General features: G+C 60.7%; 2 protein-coding genes across 5 annotated transcripts in view; one reads left to right on the top strand and one right to left on the bottom strand.

Annotated features, from left to right (window-relative positions):
* The first annotated feature begins 255 nt into the window (after nt 1–255).
* Nucleotides 256–2,860, top strand: DPH2 (diphthamide biosynthesis 2). Its single transcript, XM_030033732.2, has 6 exons — nt 256–439; nt 530–642; nt 815–1,035; nt 1,227–1,865; nt 2,009–2,194; nt 2,291–2,860. Exons 1-6 carry the CDS (start codon nt 290–292, stop codon nt 2,419–2,421), a joined length of 1,440 nt encoding a protein of 479 aa, XP_029889592.1. The 5' UTR covers nt 256–289; the 3' UTR covers nt 2,422–2,860.
* Nucleotides 2,861–3,364: 504 nt separating this feature from the next.
* IPO13 (importin 13) overlaps nt 3,365–21,237 on the bottom strand; it is a 32,751-nt gene continuing 14,878 nt past the window's right edge. For 3 of the 4 annotated variants that reach the window (XM_030033727.2, XM_030033729.2, XM_041127881.1), the window contains exons 3-20: nt 19,693–19,833; nt 19,383–19,524; nt 18,133–18,299; nt 17,590–17,710; nt 17,132–17,279; nt 16,785–16,966; nt 15,877–15,903; nt 14,999–15,133; nt 14,623–14,766; nt 14,126–14,206; nt 13,386–13,523; nt 13,190–13,286; nt 11,262–11,314; nt 4,831–4,897; nt 4,604–4,662; nt 4,388–4,477; nt 4,052–4,233; nt 3,365–3,935 (exon numbers count right to left, since the gene is read on the bottom strand). In XM_030033727.2, the coding sequence (XP_029889587.1) occupies nt 3,836–3,935; nt 4,052–4,233; nt 4,388–4,477; nt 4,604–4,662; nt 4,831–4,897; nt 11,262–11,314; nt 13,190–13,286; nt 13,386–13,523; nt 14,126–14,206; nt 14,623–14,766; nt 14,999–15,133; nt 15,877–15,903; nt 16,785–16,966; nt 17,132–17,279; nt 17,590–17,710; nt 18,133–18,299; nt 19,383–19,524; nt 19,693–19,833 (2,074 nt within the window). In that variant the 3' untranslated portion in view covers nt 3,365–3,835. The remainder of the gene's footprint in view (nt 3,936–4,051; nt 4,234–4,387; nt 4,478–4,603; nt 4,663–4,830; nt 4,898–11,261; nt 11,315–13,189; nt 13,287–13,385; nt 13,524–14,125; nt 14,207–14,622; nt 14,767–14,998; nt 15,134–15,876; nt 15,904–16,784; nt 16,967–17,131; nt 17,280–17,589; nt 17,711–18,132; nt 18,300–19,382; nt 19,525–19,692; nt 19,834–21,237) is intronic. The other variant, XM_030033728.2, reaches the window with a different exon arrangement.

Genomic DNA, 21,237 nt, shown 5'->3' with positions numbered 1-21,237 from the left:
AGAGCGTAACGCCACCGCTTCCACCGCGCCCGCTCATTGGCTGGCCGGCCTGACAGCCGCCAGAGAACTACATAGACCGTAACGCACCGCGAGGAGCGCTTCTTGCCATTGGCTGCCCTTCCCCGCTCCGCCCTGCCGTGAAGCGCGATAGGCCCCGCTCTATCGGGGGCGGGATTTCCGAGAACGGGAGGGGGTGGTGCCAAGTTCTCATTGGCCGGCTCCGCGCCCCAGCCCGGAAGCGGGCGCAGGGGTACCGCGTGGCGGGCCTGACCCCCGCCCCCGCGGCGCCATGGCAACGGCCTTCAGCAGCGACGGGGAGGCCGCGCTGCGGCGGGAGCTGGGCCCGGCGGCGGCGGCGGCGGCGCCGCGGGGGGACCTCGACGGCTTCTACGAGATGGGCCGCGCTGCCGCCTTCGTGCGGAGCGGCGGGTTCCGCAAGGTGAGCGGGGCCGGGGGTGGAGCAGGGCCGGGGGCTGCGGGCCGCCCTTCCCCGCGGCCTCACCGCCTGCCTCCCCTGGTCACCCCCCAGGTCGCCCTCCAGTTCCCCGACGAGCTCCTGGCGGACGCGGCGGCGGTGGCGGCCCGGATGGAGGCGGCGACGGGCGCCGAGATGTACGTCCTAGGAGACACCACGTACGGCAGGTCGGTGTGGGGCCGCGGAGGGTGTCCCGGGGCTCCTCCGCGGGCAGGAACGGGGGCGGAACGGCCCTGGCGGGGCCGAGGGCCGGAGCTGCCCGGGCTGAGGCCAGAGGTGCCAGGGAGGAGGAAGAGCTGCGGAGCGCAGAGCCCGTCTGACAGCGGGTCCTCCCCGCAGCTGCTGTGTGGACGAAGTGGCCGCCGAGCACGCGGGTGCCGAGGCGGTGCTGCACTACGGCCCGGCCTGCCTCAGCCCCTGCGGAAAGCTCCCGGTGCTGCACATCTTCGGGCAGCAGCCCCTGGACATCGGGCGTTGCGCAGAGGCCTTCCGGGAGCTCTACCCCGACCGGCAGAGCCGTGTGGTGGTGCTGAACGATGTGGTCTATGCCCATGCGATGGGTGAGTGCTCTGGGGCAGGGAGGGGGTCTCTGGCAGTGCTCAGAGCTCTGCAGAGCTGCCAGGGGGACAGGCAGCAGCAGGCAGGCAGTCCCCAGCCTTGATTTCTGTCCTTTCCTCTCCTGATCTGCTGTCCCACCTTCTGCGGGACAGGCCTGTGGCCATGTTTCGTTCTCACTCCTCTCTCCCTTCAGGTGAGCTGGAGCAGCAGTTGTGCCCTGAGTACCCTAATATCGTCTTCTCCAGGGTGGTGTGTGAGGACCCTCCTGGCCCCGCGCCGCCCGGGGAGGTGCGGCAGTTTGGTCGCCAGTTCCTGGTGGAGGCACCGGGAGGATTGCAGGACTGCTCCATGTTCTACGTGGGAGCCGAGGGCCTAGCCCTCACCAGCTTCATGCTGACCTGGAACCGCTGTCCCTTCAGCTCCTTTGACCCTGCCACCGGCTGCGGCCGCCGCGAGACCCTCAATGTCAACCGGGCCCTGATGCGACGCCTCTACCTGGTGGAGCGGGCCCGGGACGCCCGTGTGGTGGGCATCCTGGTGGGCACCCTCGGCGTGGCGGGCTACCTGGCCGTGCTGCAGCACCTCCGGGAGCTTCTGCGCCGGGCTGGTAAGCGCAGCTACACGCTGGCTGTGGGGAAGCCAAACCCCGCCAAGCTGGCCAACTTCCTGGAGGTGGACGTCTTTGTCCTGGTAGCCTGTGCTCAGAACTCCCTGCTGGACTCCAGTGACTTCTACCGGCCTGTTGTGACCCCGTATGAGCTGGAGCTGGCCTGTAACCCAGCCCGCGAATGGACGGGGAACTACCTCACCGATTTCCGAGACCTGCTGCCAGGTAACAGCTGGAAAACAGCTGCCCAACCCCCTCCTGGGGTGCGTCCTGCCCTACTCCCCTGCCTGGAGGCTGTGGTTGCCCCAGCTCTGCAGCAGCCGGGGGATAGACGTGAGCACCAGACTAACGTGACCGTTTCCCGACAGGTGCCTGCGCGCACGTTGAGCTCCCTCCGGCCATCCCTGCAGCGGACGCTGTTCCCGACATCTCGCTGATCACGGGGGAGCTGCGCGCCACTCAGCTCTGCGATCGCCCGGCTTCCCAGCTGCCCCCCAGCACCACCCTGGCCTGCAGGGACCAGACGCGGGCCCTCGCGGAGATCAGCCCTGCTGGTTCGTGATTCGTTTTCATGGTGGGGCTGAGCCCTGGTGCAGGGGCAGTGCCGCCTCCCTGCTCCCGGTAACAATTCCCTTTCTCTCTCGTTCCAGCCTCCTTCCTGGAGTCTCGCAGCTGGCGGGGCCTGGAGCAGCAGCTGGGGCAGACGCCCGTCTCCAAGGCTGTGCAGGGCCGACGAGGGATTGCCATTGCCTATGAGGATGAGGGGCGTGAGCAACCCTGATTCGGCAGCAGCATTGGCACCCAGCCAGGAGCGGGGCCGTGTGGGGGCCCAGGCATTGCCTGCCACCGAGTGTTGGACCCGTGAGGGTCTCACAAGGGTCCGGACCTGCCACCTGCTGGCCCCACACTGGATGCGGCCTTGGACCAGTAGTGCCGCGCTGGGAGAGCAGGAGTTGGGCCTGTGTTCGGGGATGCCCGTGGCACCCTGGGGCTCACGGCCGGGGCAGCAGCAGGGCCAGGAGAGGTGCTTGGCCCAGACCCAGCCTCTGAGGGTTCCCCCCACGCCAGGGCAGCTTTGGCCCTACATGGAAAGGTCACAGCTTCACAGGAGCTGACAGCACCAGGACTTGAGGCTTTTGTGGGCTACTGCTGCTAACTAAAGTTGAATTGAAAAGGACTTGTGAGTGAATTGTTTTCTAGAATAAAAAACATGGACTGAGGAGCGCAGACGGGTGATACCAGGTGTCCCAGAGTGAAAACACAGATCACGGTGCCCACTTGGGGAGTGCAGCCTTGTGCATCAGCTAAAACCAGCCCGAGAGAACAGAAAACGAGAACTGGGACCCCCCCCCAGAAATGAAAGCATGTTCGCAGGCTGGGCTGGGGAACTAAGGCAAAGGGGAGAGGGCTCCGAGCATGAGCAAGCCCCTCGCCTGCTCTGATGAACACGAGTGGCATGCACACATCCTGTGCTGCAGGGTGGACCCTGCTTTTGGCAGGTATGGAGTCTGGCCTCTCTCGTGTGGGGCAGGACCGTTTCTGCTCCATGCCAGGCAGGAGAGCATGGTGAGCAGGGGGGACTGGTTTTTGCCATCCCTCCCGAAGCTGGGGGGACAGGAGTTCTTTGAAGAATCCCAACCTTGATTTAATACCCTCTGCCGGGCTCTTCCCCAGAGGCAAGGGGTAGACAGAGTCCAGGCACCGCAATAATGACAGCCACAACATAGAAATATTCTTAATATAATTAGGTGCAGGGCCTCCCCCCTCCCAACCACACACATACAAATGAGCAGGGGGTGAGCCCCCCTGCCCAGCCAGCCACTGCTGCGGGCACAGGGGCAGCCTCCCTGCCACGGGGCACGGGCACCCACGGGGAAGTGCCAAAGAAGGGCTGGTAGCCCAGGCGCGGGGCAGCCCGTGCTGGGTTAGTCCTGCCCAGGCTTCCCCCCGTCCCCGTCGCCGCCTCCTGCAGCCGGCACTCCCGTCCCCTGCGAGGGGGGAGCATGCTGGGGGAAACAAAGATGCTGACACCGAGATGCGGCCACCAAATCTAGCTGAGGAGCGTCCCGAGTGGGTTAATTCTAGGTGGAGGGTTATTCTATGAGCCGTACTGCAGCAGGGTGGGGAGGAGGGGGGGGACTTCCTTGCAGGGAAGAGCTGGTCTGGGCAAATTGTCCGCGGTCCTGGCCAGGTGCTCAGTAGTCTGCTGTGTACTCCGTGCCATGCAGCCCTCGGCACAGCAAGGTGAACTCCTTCACCATCTCCTTCACTCGCCGCTTGTTCACACGCTCTCTGCTAAGACAGAGGGAGGGGACAAACATGAATCGGGAGGGACACGCCAGGCCATGCAGGAGCAGGGGTCATTCCCACCGCAGGTGGGGCACAGCCACCACAGGGAGGGTTGCACGAACCTGAGGATCTGCTGGCTGAAGGTCTCCTTCTGCTCAGGGCTGACACGGGCCGAGGGGAAGCCGTCCTGCTGCATGGCCTCCTTGATCCAGACACTCAGGTAGCTGAAGCAGTGCTTGTTCAAGGCAAAGAGGATTTCTGCGAAGTGATCCATGAGGCTGCGGGAAGCCTGGCCACCAATGCCCTGTCACAGAGCAGACAGACCCTACTGAGCCCGGGCATCACCCTGCCTGCACCCACCCACGCTGCCTGGCTCTCTGCCCCTGGCTCCGCAGCGGTGCTGCTCAGGAATAGAGCCCAAAGCTGCCCGGAGAGCCCACGGTCCCGGCGTCTCTCACCTCCAGCACCGCCTGCAGCAGCACTTTCCCGTTCTCATGCACGACCTGTCCCACCGGGGCGATCTCTCCGCAGCGGGGCAGCAGTTCTGTCTGCAACACAGAGTCCGGCCCGCTCAGTGCCAAAGCTGGCTCCAGGCCGCAGCACCCTTGCCCAACCTGCTGCCCCACTCCTTCCCTCCCAGCGCTCAGGGGACTGCACGACGCCACAATACTCACAAAAAAGCCACAGGATGCTTTGACAGTTGGGGCCTCGGGGAACTTGAGTGAAAGGACACCTGCAGGTAGATATTGCTCAGGTTAGCAGCCAGAAACGCCGCACGCCATCCCAAATCAGCCCTGTGCTTCCCCAGCTCCTGGCTGGTCTGTGCCCGGCTCTGCAGGAGAAGCAGGCTGGCTTCTCCACAGAGCGATTTAGAGTGCGTGCCCATGCCCGTGGTACTCACCACACTGAAACACAGCTTTGACATCCAGGTTGCTACACAGGAAGAGGTCCGGCTTCCTTTTCAGAGCCTGCAAGGCACACAGACAGGCAGCATAAACCCAGCGCTGCAGAGGCAGCCAGGAAGCCTCCGAGGAACCCGGTGCCCCAGACAGCCTCTGCCTGGACACACACTTACCTGGGAACACTCATGGTAAACGGCAGATTCACACAGTACAGCAGGAAACCATCACTTCCCCCCCCCCCCCCCCAAGAAAATGTCAATCAAACAGCCAGGCAGTTTGCTTTGCTCAGGGACCGCCAGCCCCAGGACCTGAGGATAGATGCCACAGTGGTGTACACACAAATGCTTCAGACACAGAGACAGGACAGGAGCCGCCTGTCCCAACAGACCAGGACAGGCAGCGGCAGCGCTCCCGGGACAAGGGCAGCCATGCAGGGCCCAGCAGAGACCAGCCACCTCTGTGCTTTGCTCCTCTCCTCTTGAAGATGCTGGCATCCCTGGGGTCACAGCAACCGGTTCGAGCAGTAACCCCCACACTGGACCAGCGGCTCGCTCTGCTTGGGCTCCGGGGCACAGATGACAACGAGACACCAACATTGCTTGGCAGTTCCTGAGCCAAACCTGAGATCAGAAAAGCTTTGGGGTTTTTTTCTGCCGCACAGTGATCCCACCGGCCTCTGTGGGGGTCAGGCGCTGCTGCTGGGGACGCCCTGGGCTGAGGCACCTCATGCAGTGGCTTGGTCCCCCCTGGGCTGGCACTGGGCAGTTACTGGATGGAAATGTTTCAGCCTGCACCTTCCACTCCATGGGAAGAGTTTCTGCCTTGCCACAGCGAGCCCTACTACATAAGGCAGTCCCATCTGTGCCCTGCCCACCATGCCACCGTGCCCACTGGTGCGGACCAGCACTGGGGATGGCAGCCACGCTTCCTGTCCTGCTGTCACTGTGACACCAGGGACAGCAGCCACAGCACTGGAGTGGCCCTGCTCTGTGCCTGGAGCTCGGAGAGCAGGATACCGGGCAGGCAGCCCTTGGGCTGAGTTGTGTGCAGGGCCAATGCCGCCCTCTGAGCCTGCTCACTCCTGGGGATGAAAGCAGGGACAGCTTTCAGCCAGCAGCGCCCAGGATGCATGGCCATCTGCCCACAGCCATGGTCTCTACTTGGAGCAAAACGGACTTATTTCCCACCCCTTCTTCTCCAGGGAAAGCCCACAGCCATCCGCCCAGTGCAGAGAACATATGCTGGAGACGGAGAAGCTGAGGAGCAGGTTTCAGGGTTACCCCATTTCCTTTCTGACCTTTTGTATCACACGCTGCAAGAGAGGACTTGGGTTTGGGCACCGAAGGCATCGCTGTACCAGGCAGAGATGGCACAGTTGCAGGGACCTGCTTCCCTGCTAGATACAAGCGGAGACCTTCACAGGGGCCACGGTCTACCTGTGTGTGTATATACAGACTGTGTGCACCATCCCTCCTGACACGCTAGCACCAACATCAGGCGGCTAACTAGTGCCTGGGCAATGGTTTAGAAACACGTCCGCTCATCATGCCTGCTGCTGTCAAGTCAGCCCCATACCAGACAAATGCTTGCAAGACATGTTGTAGTTTTAGCCATAGGAGACTACCCCCGCTGGGGCTCTGGTGCGGGCTCCAGAGCGGTGACCATGAGCCTCTCCCCCAGCACCATGCTGCTTGAGGGCAGCTGGCTCCCATGATACCACCCAGCTGCAGGTTTCTCTACCCTGCCCATCCAAGGGGCTGGTTTTAACCTGAGTCCAGCACGCTGCAAGACTGTTCAGCTGGCATAAGAGTCTTCCAACGTGCTCAGGTTGCCACCTACCTGCAGGGTGCTTCTCCCAGCCAAACCAGACCCGTGGCAGGCAGATGCCCCCAAGCTCTCCTGCAGACTCGCTGCAGCATCTGCTCCTCACTCCGTCAGTGCCACAGCGGAAAGCACGCCAAAATTGGAAAGGCTCCTTCCCATAGGACACCTCCACCAAGGGAGCACAGAGCGCAAGCCCAATCTGGGCACACGTGCACATGTCTAATGTAGACAGATGCTTTTTACCCCCATGAGATGGGGCCCTGTGGAGCTTCTCCCATTAGCAAGCAGCACCAGGTAGGTCCAGCTGCTCTTTCCCAGCACCAAGTACCCTGCTCCAGCCCTGGGGCCTCTTACTGCCAGCCTGTCCTCCCCATCTTCTGCCAGAGCAGCTCTGCTCACATGTTCTGGGATGGGGACAGGTCTTTAAAAGCTTTCAAATGTCCCACCCCATCCTCCACTGCAGTTAGGCATTGGGTCTCTGGCGAGGGCTGTCCTGCAGGCTGGCATGGAAAGGACGTCAGGTTCTTCTCCATGGCAGCTGGGAGACCCCCAGGCAGGTCTTCAGAGCAGGCTCTTCTTCTGTGCCCAGCTCTTCAGAGGCAGGCATGGAAGGAACACTGAACCCCACTTCTCCAGCAGACAGGGGACAGTGGGGGGGCTGCATGGCCAGTTCCTGTAGCTCCCCAGAACACACAGACCAAGCTCTTATGTCCGGCACCACCACCTCTTCCCAGACCACATGCCTGGCAGAGCAGAGCCTCCAGCTTTGGAAAGGGCACGTGAGCTTGGCCAGACACCAGGGCCAGGGAGGAGCAGTCAGCCCCTGCCTGACGGGGAGAGGGGATGCCGAGCCCATGTCCTCCACATGGCTCTGACTCTGGCTGGAGCAGGAATGGTGGAGAGCTCCAGGACTGCTGCGTGCAGCCTGGACCAGCCCAAGAAGGGAGGGAGGTGGGGGACGGTGGTGGCTGGGCCATCACAGGTCAGTCCTCCATCTTCTGCCTGGCAAGGCCCTGTTTGCCCAGTCTGCTCCTGGGCTCCTGGTCAGGGGAGGTCACTGCAGCGCTCCCAAGGTCCGTGCCAGCATGGAGCCCTGCCAGGGTGGGTGGATGTACCTGCAGCCACCAGCGGGGAGACATGCTGGAGAGCCCCAAAATCCTACCTGCAACCGGGAGCACGCACACTAGCGATACCCACTGGCCAGGGAGCGGGCAAGAGCTCCCGAACACCAGAACCTTCTGCCTGGGTTTGCAGACGGAGACCCAGGTGCAAGCCCCAGCCGCCGCGGCTGTGCGGTCCTGGGCACGGGTGCTCCGGCTGCGCGGGTGGCAGTGAGCCCCGCACCCCTTCAGGTGGGATGCTCACCTCGGGCACAGCAGCAGCGATGCTCTGCACTGCTCCCAGCACACAGTGGAGGTGGGAGGGGAGCAGCTGAGGACAGATCTCAACGCAAAGGGTGCCAGCACCGCTCTGTGCAGCCTTACGGCAGACTGGTTATTTTATACTTAGCTTTGACATAGTAACAATAACTCCAGGGTCTCCGGCATCTGTAAGACATTTTGTTTAAGCCAGCATGCTCTTGAGATCAGCCAGCCATCGTCAAGAGTGGATTGCCAATTAACATGGTGGCAAAACAGTCAGCCACACCAACTGGGCAGTCCCACAGGCTGCAACCAAGCCCACATAAATATACTGCAAAGTCAAGTGAAATCCTGTCACACAGAGAGATGGCTCCCTGTGAGCTGGTGACAGAGGGCTGACGTGCAAGTATCAGGAGGTAGGAGCTGCTTCTGAGTTATCAGAAGGTAGGAGAGTACTTGCTGGCAGAGGGAGAGGACAAAAGCACTGCTGGCAAGGAGAAGCCAGACACATTTGAAACAGGGAAGATATTTTCACCAAGGTCATCAACCACAGGAGCAGACGGTCAGGGAAGTGGGAAAGTCTCCACCTTGACACGCTCTTGGGTCCAAACTCGCTGCTGCTCTGAATATGCATTCCTTCACCAAGGGCTCCACAGGCGGAGCGGGCTGGGATGAACACAGCCCCTGCCACATGAAAATCGGATCTGAAGAGAACTGCAGTTCTGTCTGACTTTAATCCTTGGATCTACAAATGCTCAACAGCATCACCGCCGAGCATGGTCCTCTGGAAGAGGACTGGCTGGACCCACCTCTGCCATCAGACAGCTCTTGAAGTCCTGAGAGCAATGAGCCAAGCAGGGATGGCAAGGCCGTTTCTTGATGGGTTTCAAAGCACCCCGCCAGATCATCAGCTGGGGAAGAGGGGCAGGCCAAGGAAGAGCAGGAACCAAGTCCTACACGTGAGGAGAGAAGATGGGATCCTTTGGTCTCCATGGGGTTGCTGGAATAAAAAGCCTAGGAAAACATCAGGTCTTGAGTGGCTGTGGGCGGCAGCGGGCTGGCAAGCGCATCAGGCACCTCACAGTGATCCACGGTGCAGCAGCCATGGAGGTAGGAGCCTCTGAGCTGCTCCCGTAACAGGACCTCCAAAGGACGTAGACTGTCTGGAGACCGGCATGCCAGGGACCAGGCTGGCTGCCAGCATGCTGGCCCAGCATTGCCTGCAGATCCTGCCCATGAGGGCAGCGTGTAACAGCTTCCCAGCAGCCGGGATGGGTGGTGTTTGCTCTGACAGCACAGCCCATGGAAGTGCAGCATGGATGCACTTTTCTCTCCAAGAGAGCACCAATGTGCCATGTTCAGACACAGAGAAGGGCCCCAAGCCAGAAAGAAACTCAGCACTTTCCAAAGAAACAACAAATAGCCTTGGAAGAGTCTCTCAGAGTCACCTAATCCCCTACCCTCCCCCAGCAAGATCACCTCTACCTGCCCTCCAGGAGCAACAGGCTTGTTGAGTCCTTTCAAGACCTCCAAGCAACAGCAGCTCCCTGAGTGACCTTCCAGTGCTTCCTTGGGCTCTCAGAAAGATCTCCTACTGCCTAACCTGGATCCTTTTCCATGATTTCCTTCCGTGACTGTTTGTCCCACTCGAGGAGAACAGAACAGGGGTTTTTACCTATGACTGGGATATCACCTTTTACACACCCCAAGACTCATGCAGCTCTTCAGGCTCCCATCAGCCTTTCCTCCTCACCACGTGTACAAGGTGGTCATCTTCCCAGATGCTTTTCTCTATGCACTCTGATCTGTATCTACAGAAATGTTGTGCCCCAAACTGGGCACAGCGCTCGAGCAGAGGTCCCGCCAGCACCGAGCAGCTGGGGAGGACATCTCCATGAACTTCACGCACAGACCCCATTCACCAATTCTCCCATCACGTTCAAAACCCTCGTTAAAAGGTCACAGCTTCTAAAACCAGCATCAGCAAAAGCTGTGAACGCCTCCCGATAACCTTGATTACATTATGTCTTTCAAGAGGAAAAGCAGGGAAGAAAACACCGCGATACAACTTGCGAGATGCGATGGGTCTCAGCGGGATCTGGGCATCAAGGTGAGACCCGTGAGGAGCAGACCCTGCCTAGGGGGGAGGAAGGTGCAGCCCCCTCGCCTGCTCCGTCCCGCAAGACCCTTGCGAGGGCCGAGCTGCCATCGGAGGGGGCCGACAGCTTAGCACCTGGACGTGCCAGGCACCCTTCCTGGGCTGCCGGCAAGGGCAGGACGGCCACAGCTCTGGCAGCTGCTCGGGCGGGTGTCCCTGCACAGCCACCCGGCCAGCACGCGCGGTCAGAGCTCTCATCATTACAGAAACGAAGCAGAAAGCAACTTTGCTGGCCCTTCCTCGCCACTGACCCACCCTTTGGGTAGGTGCCGGGGGATATCTCCCCAACAGGGGCACTGAGTGCATTGAGGACGTCAGGGCTTCTCCCTCAAGGGCCACGGTGGGCTGAGGAGCGTGCTGGGCTCCCGCTGCTCCCAAGAGGCGTATAGACACACAGAGCACAGCACCGGCCCTGCCTGCCCCCTGCCAGCGGTGACACGAGTGCCAACCCTGCAGACAGCCCGCGGCCCCTGCCACACCAACGCGAACCGTCCCCGCGTGCCACCAAGCCAGCAGCACGGGAGCACTCCCAGGTTGCAGACACAGGAGCTGCCACCACCCCGAGAGGCTGCCGGGGCGGGAGGCAGCGTGGCACCCTGGCAGGTCCAGACGCCATCACAAGCGCGTTGTTCAGAGCCAAACCCCGGCAGCTGCCTGCTACCGCGGGCAGGGGCTTCCTCCCACCGGCCCTGGGCCAAGGCAGCCAGCTCAGCCCATCCCCGCTCCGGAGGACTCATCACAGGGCAGGTAAATGGGTCGGAAAACATCCACTTAATGCTCTAATTTGTCTGTCACCCGAGGGTGACTGCGGCAGCAGCCCCAAGCGCCCCGCGCCGGCTTCGGCAAGGCGAGGGGGGTGGCAGCTGGAGGATGCCCTGCAGAGGAGGGCACTGCCCTGGGGATGGTGCGAACCCAGAACTAAAGGAGAATGTTTTGTTTTCAACTTCCACGGAAACAGATGGAGAAACTCGATATTCAACTAAAAGGAAAAAAACGTTGTCAACAGAAAGCTAAAAATAGGTTTAAATTGAATTAAAAAGAGAAAGAGAGAGAACAGAAAGTGAATGAATAAGAAACTAAAACACACCTGTGCCAGGAGTTGCATAAATGAATCAACAATATCAGGATGATCCCTGGGCCCTAAAATATAATAAAGATGTAACTTAAGAGAAAAATCATACAAACAGCAACTCAACATCATATAGTTATGTGATACAGAAAGAATTTACAAGTGAAAACAGGAGTGTAAGGGAGGAGGGGTGTGTGGGGAAGGGGATGGGCAACATGAGCAGCTTGAAGCAAGTTAAAGAAACAAAACATACAAAAAATCATGAAACTTGGAGAACCCAAGAACAGAAAGAAACTGCAAAGGAAAGGGTCTGAAGCCCCAGGGTCTCCAGCTAGCACCTGGGTGCTGCAGAGCCAAGGTAGAGATCTTCGTGTCCTTGGGGAGGAAGAGGAGGAGGAGCAGGGGCTAGCTGGGCACCATCTCCACAAGGAGAATTAGAGCTTTTGCACTGTGGGGACTGAGCGGGTGTCTTCAGAGCACCGTTTGGTCCTGGAAGATAACTGCAAGTGAACGACAACACCTCAGCAAACGCTTGACAGGCCCGGCCGGGCTCAGGCGTGCACATGCTTGTCACCAGCTGCTCAGGAGCCCCTGGCACAGTCACCCTCCCGCCCCGTTCCCAGATGCTCCCTGAGACCCTGAGTCCAGGACCCTCCTGGAGGTCTCCTCCAGCATCCTCCTGGGAGAGAGCAGCTCAGTGCCCAGAGATCTCCATGCCAGCGCCACTCACCCTACCTTGGCATCTGACTGTGCGCAGACGCGTCTTGTCCCCTGTGGGGTCAGGCGTCCCCCTCTCTCCTGCCGCCCGTGGGCTCAGCAGAAGGGGCTCGCCCCGCTCAGGGCCGGCCGCCCACCGAAGGGGACCCACGAGGTGGGTGGGAGCACACAGTCCTGGGCACACAGCGAGCTGGACAGCCGCTTGCCTGAGCAAATCTCGTGTCCAAGCATTGGCACAGCTCGGGCTCTGTCCCCTCCCCTTTCCTCCTGCAGACATGCCTGCTGCTGCCCGGAGGCATCGCCGCCTCCCCGGGCGACGAGCCAAAAGGGTTTCAGCGTAGACGCATCCACACGCCGCTGGCAGAAGCGGGGACCTGATCTCCGGGTAAGCCCGGCTCGCTTGCCACTGACCCCAGTGACACCTCAGCGCAGCGGGATTTGCTTGGACCGTGCCGTGATGATGAAGCAGGGGTCCTCACGCCTCCCCCACCTCTCTAGAGAGCTCTGAGCCTCGTACTGGGGGACGGCATCACCCTACCCAGCACCCGGCTGTGAGCAAAGGACAAGACCCCTTGGGGACCGCACATGGAGGTGCTGAAGGACCAGAGCCAGCAGCTCCAAGGTACATTTGTCCCTGTCACGGGGCAAGTCACCAAGAGGCTGAGGGGAGCCATGGTGTGGAGGGGCCTGTCCTAATCCCATTCGCTTTTTGCAGGGTGGGCAGCGAGCCGAAGAGGGGCCCCTGCCCTGCGGGAGGATGCCAGCATCCTCAACATCACAGCGGTGACTCGGTGGCCAGCAGTGACTCTGAAAAGGTCATTTCCCAGATGTTCACACACACATCCTCCTGCTCGTGCGAGGGCTTGATTCCTGGCCACTACAAGCAGCGCTGGCCCCCGGAGGAGCCCCGGCATCTCCCGAGGAGCACAGCCTCCCTGCCAAGCGGGACTGGAGCTCCGGCTCGACCCTTGCAGCACGCGACGCCCAGCCCTGCTGCAGAAGTGGGGCTGTCACGGCAGTACAGAGTCTCGCCCGGGGGTTTCCTGCTTCTGCTGCCCTGCAGGGAAGGTACCCACCTTCCAGGGGTTGGGATGAATCCAAGAAACAGAGATGGCCCCATTAGCTTAGCTAGGAGTGAAAACAGCCATTCCTGGTAAGACGCCTCCAGACTCCATGCATGCAACAGCCTGACAACAGCCCCAGCACGAAGAAGGGTTAATCCCACGTACCTTGCTGGAAGAGGGTCAGCGTGACTGAGGTAACGAGCAAGAAGAGGGCCTTGATGGGAGGGAAGTGGGCAGGCTCATGGGCAAAGATGTGAACCAGCTGCAAGAGAGAGAGAGAAGGACTGAAGCTGCTGCTGGCCCTGCACACCCCCAGCCTCCCCGGGGAGCAGCAGCCCCAGCCCCGAGCACGGCTCCATACCTGCCGGGTGAGGTCGATGGCAGAGGCCTGGGGGATGGTGCTGTACATCTGCCCCAGCATCTCGCACAGCTGAGGCACCATGGGGGCAAAATCATCCAGGAGGGTCTTCACGGACTTCTCAAAGATGGCACAGACAGACTGCGGGAGAAGAGGGACTGCGTGAGCGACGGCCATCAGAAGACCTCTCCCAGGTGGCAGGGCTTGATGGATGGGTCCCAGGGGAGGGAAGAGCTGGCAGTGGGGAGGGGGACCAGCCAGGCAGAGGGCTCAGACCTGCTCTGGTACTGGTGCCCTGCCCTGCAGCCCAGGATGCTCCCAGACACCAAGGAACACCCTTCCCGCTGCAGCGGGAAGTCTCCCCGAGGGCCAGGGGGAAGTAGCTGGTGGGACGCTGCACGTGGGCATTAATGGACTGAGCAAACTGGAGAAATACCGGATGACACCGGTCCAGGTCAGAGCAGAGCTATCCTCTTAGGGAACACAGGTTTGGAAGACCCCCATCTCCCACCTCCCTGCTCATGGCAGGGCCTCTGTAACTGGACGGGAGCAGAGCTGATGGGGGCACAAGACAGACAAGAACGTCTGGACGCTGCTGGTGACAGTAAGCAGCACTGGTCCAGACAACCCAGCAAGACATCTGTCTTACCAGGCATCACCCAGAGTCTGTCCTTTGCTGTCCCCAGTTCAGGTCAGCAAGGACAGGCAGAGCTGCAGGCAGTACACAGGAGGAGCCTAGTTACCTCCACCACCTGGGCATCATTCAGCCACTTGCTGAGAACCTTCTGTATGAGCTGGAAGACTTGCTGCAGAACCACCACCACCTGTAAGGAACGAGAGGCACTGAGGAGAACTGGCCCCCACGGCACTGGGGAGGGGAGACAAGACTAAGCATGGCCTGGACTCAAACCTTCAGGCACCACTGCCTCCTCCCCTCTCCAAAGCTGGGCAGCTTTCTTCCCTGTTGAAGCAGCCTGGCATGGCTCACAGCTGGCAGGCAGCCCCTGGGCTGTCCTCCAGAGCAGCACCCAGCCAAGAGGGATCCTGCAGGTCACCTCTGCCCACTTCAGGAGCAGTGGGATGAGCTGAAGGAGCTGTTTGAGCTGGAATGCACCAGCACTACCCTCTTCGTGGTACATGCTGCATTCCCACTAACCCCCCCCCCCTCCTGGCACCAGCAGTGAATAGCGAGGCTTTGGCCAGGCTGTGGCAAAGGGCATCGAGCTACTGCTCTACTCACTGGGTTGGGTCCTTGCTGCACTGGCAGTTTCTTGACCTCGGTGCTTTCGTGGTCATCATCATGGTGGCTGATGTCTAGGGTGGTGAAGAGGTTGGAGAGCAGGCCCAGGATGTGGATGATGGCCAGCTTGTTGGAGGGATTGGGCTGCCAGGGAAAATAAAGCCAAGGCATGACACAGACTGCGCTGCTCAATCACAGTCATGCCTTTGGGATCCTGAGGAACCGGGGCTGCAGAGGCAAAGTGCCAGAGAGGGGTTCCCTGCACTGCACTCTCTCTTGAGCCCACGTTCAAGAGTGCTGCTGCAACACAGCAGCCCCAGGGCTACAGCCAGTAGGAGAAGCCACTTCTGGATGGAGGTAGCATGCGGGCACTCACCGTTTCATCAGCCAGCTTTTCCAGCTGCTGGATGTAGGGGGTGATCAGGGAGTGCAGGTTCTTCAGGATCTCCTCCACTTGCAGTGCAGAGAGCAGGAAACCAAGAGCCTGCATCAGCCACATGCACTGGCTCGTCTGGGACAGAGAGGACACACAAGGGGACAGGTCACTGCCCAGCCTGCAGCCCTACCACACACGTGCTAGCTAAGGCAGCTGCCAGGGGCCCAGCCAGCAAAGCCAGGACCCCAGTGTGCTGCAGCTCCCGAGCTGCTCTATCTGGGTCACTCTAGGTACACCTCACTGCAGAAGAGGGGAGCAGCTCTCTACCAGCACGGCAGAACCCAGGGAACAGGCGCTCTGCCACCAGCACACCTGACCTCTTCCCAGCAGCCTGCCAAGTTGGTGCCCAGGTATCTCCATGCTGGCCCTCACCCTACCTCAGCACACCATCCTTTGCACAACCTGTCTTGGCCCCTGTGGGGTCAAGTGTTTCACCCCATCCTGGTTGCAGCCACAGCCTGGGCTCTGTCCCCACACTTATCTCCCTTCTTTTTTCTCTTGAAGACATGCCTGCCATCTCGGCATCCTTGGGCTTGGAGGGACTGGGAACTGCTAGAGTTAAGCCTCCCTGGGCACTTCCCTCTCTATGAGGACATACTCCCCAGCGTGACCCCAGCCCAAGTGCAGTGGGAGCCCGGCAGTGCAGCAAGAGGCAGCCAGCAGGTACTCCTGGCCCTGCACACAATGGCTGCAGCGCTGAGCTCTCCTCAGGGGACAGCCCAACTCATGACGGCACCCTTGTGTCTTCAGCTGAGCACAACTAAGGGGTATGGGGGGGCAAGCAGAACCAGCCAGAGGCATGAACCAGCCCCTCTTACCTTATGAATCTGCTTCATTAACACCTCCTGCCGAAGAGAAGGGGAGAGAGAAAGAGGGTGAGTGCTGCAGAAAGCCCCTTCCCTTCCAGGAGGCAGGACTGACGCAGGAGGTCGAGACAACCAACAGCAGTGTGGCCACGGACAAGCGGCATGCACTCCCCACAATCCGCCACAGGCAAGGAGCAAATTCCTTGTCCCCTGGTAAGCTCTTCCCTAAGCCAGCTCACTCAGCCACCCAGCAAGGGGAGCCCCTGGCTTGGACAGGCTCTGCAGCAGGACAGCTCGAGGAGCCAACCTCAGCTGGGGCTTCCTTACTCCAATGAGCGTCCCCCAGGCTCTAAAAGCAGAGACTTATCCCTTCCACCTGCCCCTCTCTGCTCCCATGCACACCCTGGCAGCTCGCCCAAGCCCAGCCGTCCTCTTAGTGCCTCGGGGCTCTGAGTCCCATCTGCCCCAAATCTTGAGAGCCAAGAAAGACCACGGGACAAGCTGCCCAGGCACTGCAGGGACCAGCTCAGTCTCCATGGAGAGGCTTGAACACCAGGATACCCCCCAAGATGCTCAGCAGCAGCACCAGCTGCCTGGCGGGTGCAGAGCTGGCAGGTTGCTGCTCCCAACAAAGCAAACAAAACCCCGGGGAAAGGATAGACACCCAAGTGCGTACCCCAGTAGACCCCTTGGCAGTCGTGTCTGCCACTGCCTGCCATTTCTGCACTCACAGCAGGACACAGGGCCTGCCACCTGGGTCTACTGGCCTAGGAACAGGACAGACAACAAGTCTTCCACACCAAGCAAGAAGCCCTGAGCCCCTGCTTTGTGTCCCCCTGCCCTGATCCTTGCAGAAGAAAGGGTGTGCACAGAGCACATCCCAGGTCACCACCACACGTCCATCTGCATCCAGCTCCTACCTGTGACACGGCGACAATGTTGGCAGCGTAGGGCGGCAGGTCGTACTTGCACTCCCGGCAGATCTTCTTCAGGGTGGAGACGCTGGAGATGGAGAGCTCAGGGTTGCCCAAGGCTTGGAGCACCAGCGGCAGCACGTTGTTAATCATGACGGGGTGATCAGCCAGCCACTCTGAGAGGGCCCCTGTGCACACAGATGGGATCAGACTGCAGGACTGCACCACGGGGTCTTGCTCCCCACGTCCCAGGATGCTCAGCTTTGCTTTTCAGTGCTGTTATTGCTGGGCAGAAGCGGTCTCAAAGGGGATCCCCCTCCCCAGCCCAGCCTGCGCGCGAGCAAAGGCCTCACCAATAGTGAACATGACTGTGTCGGCAAGCTGCACGTTGCTGATGCTGATCCGGGGAATGAGGCCAATCAGCCCCGGCACCACGTCGGAGTAGTTCACGTCGATGGTCTCGGCAATGGACTGGAAGCCGTAGAGCAAGGCCTCCGTGTGCTGCCAGGGTGGGAGAGGCACCGTCAGAGCCACACACTGACCCCTTATGCCCACCTCAGCCCCAGCTCCAGGCGCCAGCTCAGACCCCCCCACGGTGGCTGAGGAGGCTGGTCCCTGTGCAGCGCTAAGGACAGGGAAGCAGAAGACCCGTTCTTCGCCCCAGCAGACCCCAGAGAGCCTGCATGTGTGTTGGCAAGGTTGTCACGCTCCTTGCCTCTATCACATCCCTTTGCTCTCAACGCCCCGTGGCAAGGACACGTCCCCAAGGGGCTGGTAGCCATCAGCCTGGCACCCGGGTCCCCTCGCTCACCTGCCACGTGGATGGCTGCTCTGTGTTGGTCAGGAGACGTCCCAGTTTGTCATAGAGGCTGCTCAGGAGCTCAGCACCCAGCATCTCGTACACGTACATCAGCGTGTCAGAGATGTCCACCCTGCAGAAAACATGGGGGCTCTCCAAATGCTGTCCCCATCCCCTGCAGAGCACTCCACGCGCAGACACGTTACTTCCCCTCTCGCTGTCAGGCAGGGTGCAGGCATTGCCTGCACAAGGACGCTGCCCCAGCCCAACGCAGAGAGCTCCCAGGGCTTCCTAGGCAGGGCAACTGGTGCCACGCCAAAACACCAGCTTGTTTCCATAGCACCACTGCAGCCAAAACAACTCTCAGTGGAAGGAATCTCCTCCATGTTCCTCCTTAGGTGTCCCCACAGCGCTCAGGCTCCAGGCAGGCAAGATGCTGCCTGTGTCCTTGCCTACCTGCCAAGCAAACCCCACCTCCAAGCCTAAATTCACATCCAGGCAGGGAGCAAAGTGCCCTGCTCCTGCCACCCAGGGAGAGGCATGCCCCAGCTGTACCTGTATATCCGAAACTGCTCCTTCTCATCCGAAGACCAGAAGCCATACTCCTCATCGGAGGGGAACTGGGCTTTGTGCAGCAGCACGTCCACCAGCTGGAAGTAGACAGGCCTGTAGACCTGCTGGTACACCGCCTGCTTGTCCGGCTCGAAGGAGAGGATGTCATCCTGGTGGGAGGAGGAGAAATACATCAGGTGTTGCAGGGGAAAGAAAATGGAGCCAGCACGCCCACTGCACAGGGGGCTCAGGGGCATCTCCCAGGGCTGGTGGGACCTGTCACACCTCAGAGTTTGCATTTCCAGCTCCTCAAGGTCCACCTGATGCCAAGCCCTTCCGCAGCAGCAGCATTATCTGGAGGCAAGATGCTAGAAGCCCCAGCAGCTAGGTGGACCCTTGGGCATTTGAAGACAGCATGGTTACAGCAGGGTGGCACTGCCCTGCCATGTCCCAGCCTCAGGAGCACGCCTGCTTCGGGAGCATGTGTGCCTCAGACCCCCATGAGGCAGGCTGGGATGGGTGCCTGGGGAGCACAGCGCTCTTCTGCCTGCACCTGTATCCTCAGACCCATCTGGGGAAGCAGCGAGAGGAGGTGGGAGCCTCGGCCTGTGCCCGCACAGCAGAGGAGCTGCCGGCACGGTGCCGACATCGCTCCCCTCCCTGCCCACACTCAGCCGCATCCCATCAGATTGCGGAGGAATGGAGCTGGGGGGATGAACGGGGACTAAAAATAGAGCACGACATGGCAGGGCCGCTCTGTTGGTGCAGAGAACACTGGCCCTGGGAGAGGGAACCCATGCGGGGCAGCCACTAGCAGCCCCCAGCCCTCTCTTTCCTTCTCCGAGAGACCACAACTACCAGCCTGGCAGCAGGGTCTAGCCCGCAGTAAGTCAGCACGCGCTCTCCTCCTTGCCTGCAGCCGATGCAGCCGCACAGCAAGAAGCTAAACAACCAGGTCTGCTGCTGGAAAAAAAAAAAATTAGCATGAAGTTTTAATTAGTTATGTTAACGAGGCCCTTAAAGGCTGGCTCAGACTTCCAAGGGAGACTGGGGGTGGAAAAAGCAAGCCACAGGGCCAGCATTTCTGAGGTATGTGCCCTGCAGTGGCTGGGAGTGCATGGCGAAGAGCGGGGGCATCGGAAATCCCTGGGGACCAAACGCAGCCAGGCCAGACCCCAGTCCCCGTGCACTGGTGCCTCTGGCCCTGCCTGGAGCACCGGATCCGGACGGGCTGCCCCACGATGGCCACTGACCTGCAGCGTGTACCAGAAAGTGAGCGTCAAGGAACTGGTGGTTTCGTTGACAGGGTAGTGCCCGGGGATGCCAGTGCAGAACATGATCATGTTGACCAGGGCCAGGAAGCTCTGCCAGTGCTCCACCTGGTCCAGGAGGGCCCTGGGGAGCAGAGAGCACGGTCAGGGGGGCACCGCCGCTGCGAGCCTGGCTCCTCTGCCCTGACACGCATCACCGGGTGCAGGACAGACCCTGGACAAAGCAGCATGTGGGGAACAGTGGGCTGCTCCAAGCTCATTCCTTCTCCTGGGGACCGTCCCCAGCACTCACCGGGAGTGGTTCTCCCCCAAGGCCACAGCGATGCGGCAAATCCCATGCGATGTCTCCATGTCCCCGCTCTGGACCGCCTGGCGCAGCTGCTCCTGGAGCCCCAGCACGGGGGGGATGAGCTTCAGGAGGGTGTTCACGTACCTGCAAGCACAGCCTGAATCAGTGCCGGGCATCGCCTCACCGGCACCGGCTGCCATGGCATCCATCCCTCCTGATGCTCTCCCAGGGCTCCTGCCCAGCTTTCCCTACTGGAAGGCTGCTTTGTGTAATGGGATGCATCCAGGAGCCTTTACTGCTTATAGGGACTCTCCTCCCAGCCTGTGGCCTCAGGACAAAGGCTGAAGCACCAAATACTCCTGCAGCAGAGCCTCTGCAAGCGAAGAGAAGGGCCAAGCCACCGGCTATCAGCTCTGTGCAAATCCCTCACTGCACCACAGCGTGGGTATCTGCCTGTCTGCCAGCACCCCCTGACCAGCACTAAACTGTCACTGCCATAACCAGCTCCAAGCGAGTTGTGCCCACATGCCGCAGCATCGGCGGGGATGGGGAGTGGGAGAAGGGTGGCGAGGGCAGATCTGCAGGCTCTTTTTGCCATGCTTGCAGCCCGTGCTTCTCGGCTCTGCACGGAAGCAGCCAGAACTGCCGCTGGGAAGCCACACGACTCTCCAGCACGGGCACATCTAGATTGTGCTCTCTGGCTGGGACGAAGGGGGCAGCCACCCTCCGGGACTCCTACCCAGGGAGGATGCTGGCCCCATGGCATGTTCCCCCGGCCCCCCACCCTCCCCGGCTGCCGCAGCCCTACGCGGCACAGCTCTCCCACATCACATCACGCACATCAGCCTCCCCTCGAGCCGCTGCCTGTAAGTGATGGTAACCAAGGCAACGAGAAGGAGGCAGCCAAGGTGAAATGCAGCCCAGGGCCCCTGGAGAGAGGCCGTGCCGGAGGCTGATGAGCAGCCTGCCATTTCCCTGCCCACCAAAGCGCATTATGCAGTGCTGCAGCTATTCCATGTGCTCCCCGCCTGCCCCGCTGCACGCAGGTGTGGGGCCAAGGATGCTCGGAGCGGGAGGCTCACGTGATGCCAGCTCTCCTGTGCCCATCGCGGGGAAGAGATGCGAGTGCTGATATCAGGACAGCCGCACGTCCACCCCGGAGCAGTAGGGCTGCCCAGCGCGCTGGCCGCTTCTTGCTATGGCCAGTGAAGGAGCGAACAAAGCCATTGGTGCCACCAGCACAGGGAGAGAGCTGCGCTGGTGGTGGCAGCTTCTAGGTCTGCGTCAGTGGGAGAAGACAAGAGGGGCTCTCCGCCTTGGCATCCCCTCTGTGTGCTGTGTGCTGCCGGGGGTCACCCCCTCCTCAGCCCTCTCCCCCAGAGGAAATCACACGGCGAAGGGGACAGGTATTTGTGTGTAAACCATTTTCAAGCCTCTCATGCCCCATGAGTGATGCCCATGGCAGTGTGGGAGCGCTGCAATAATGGAGAATTTGGGAATTCACCAGCTTCTCTCCCAGGGAACCGATGCTGCAATAAGGGTCAGCCC

The sequence above is a fragment of the Aquila chrysaetos genome, chromosome 12 (assembly GCF_900496995.4).
Source record: "Aquila chrysaetos chrysaetos chromosome 12, bAquChr1.4, whole genome shotgun sequence".
In the NCBI taxonomy this organism is placed as follows: Eukaryota; Metazoa; Chordata; class Aves; order Accipitriformes; family Accipitridae; genus Aquila; species Aquila chrysaetos.
This window is presented reverse-complemented; position numbering and strand designations above follow the sequence as displayed.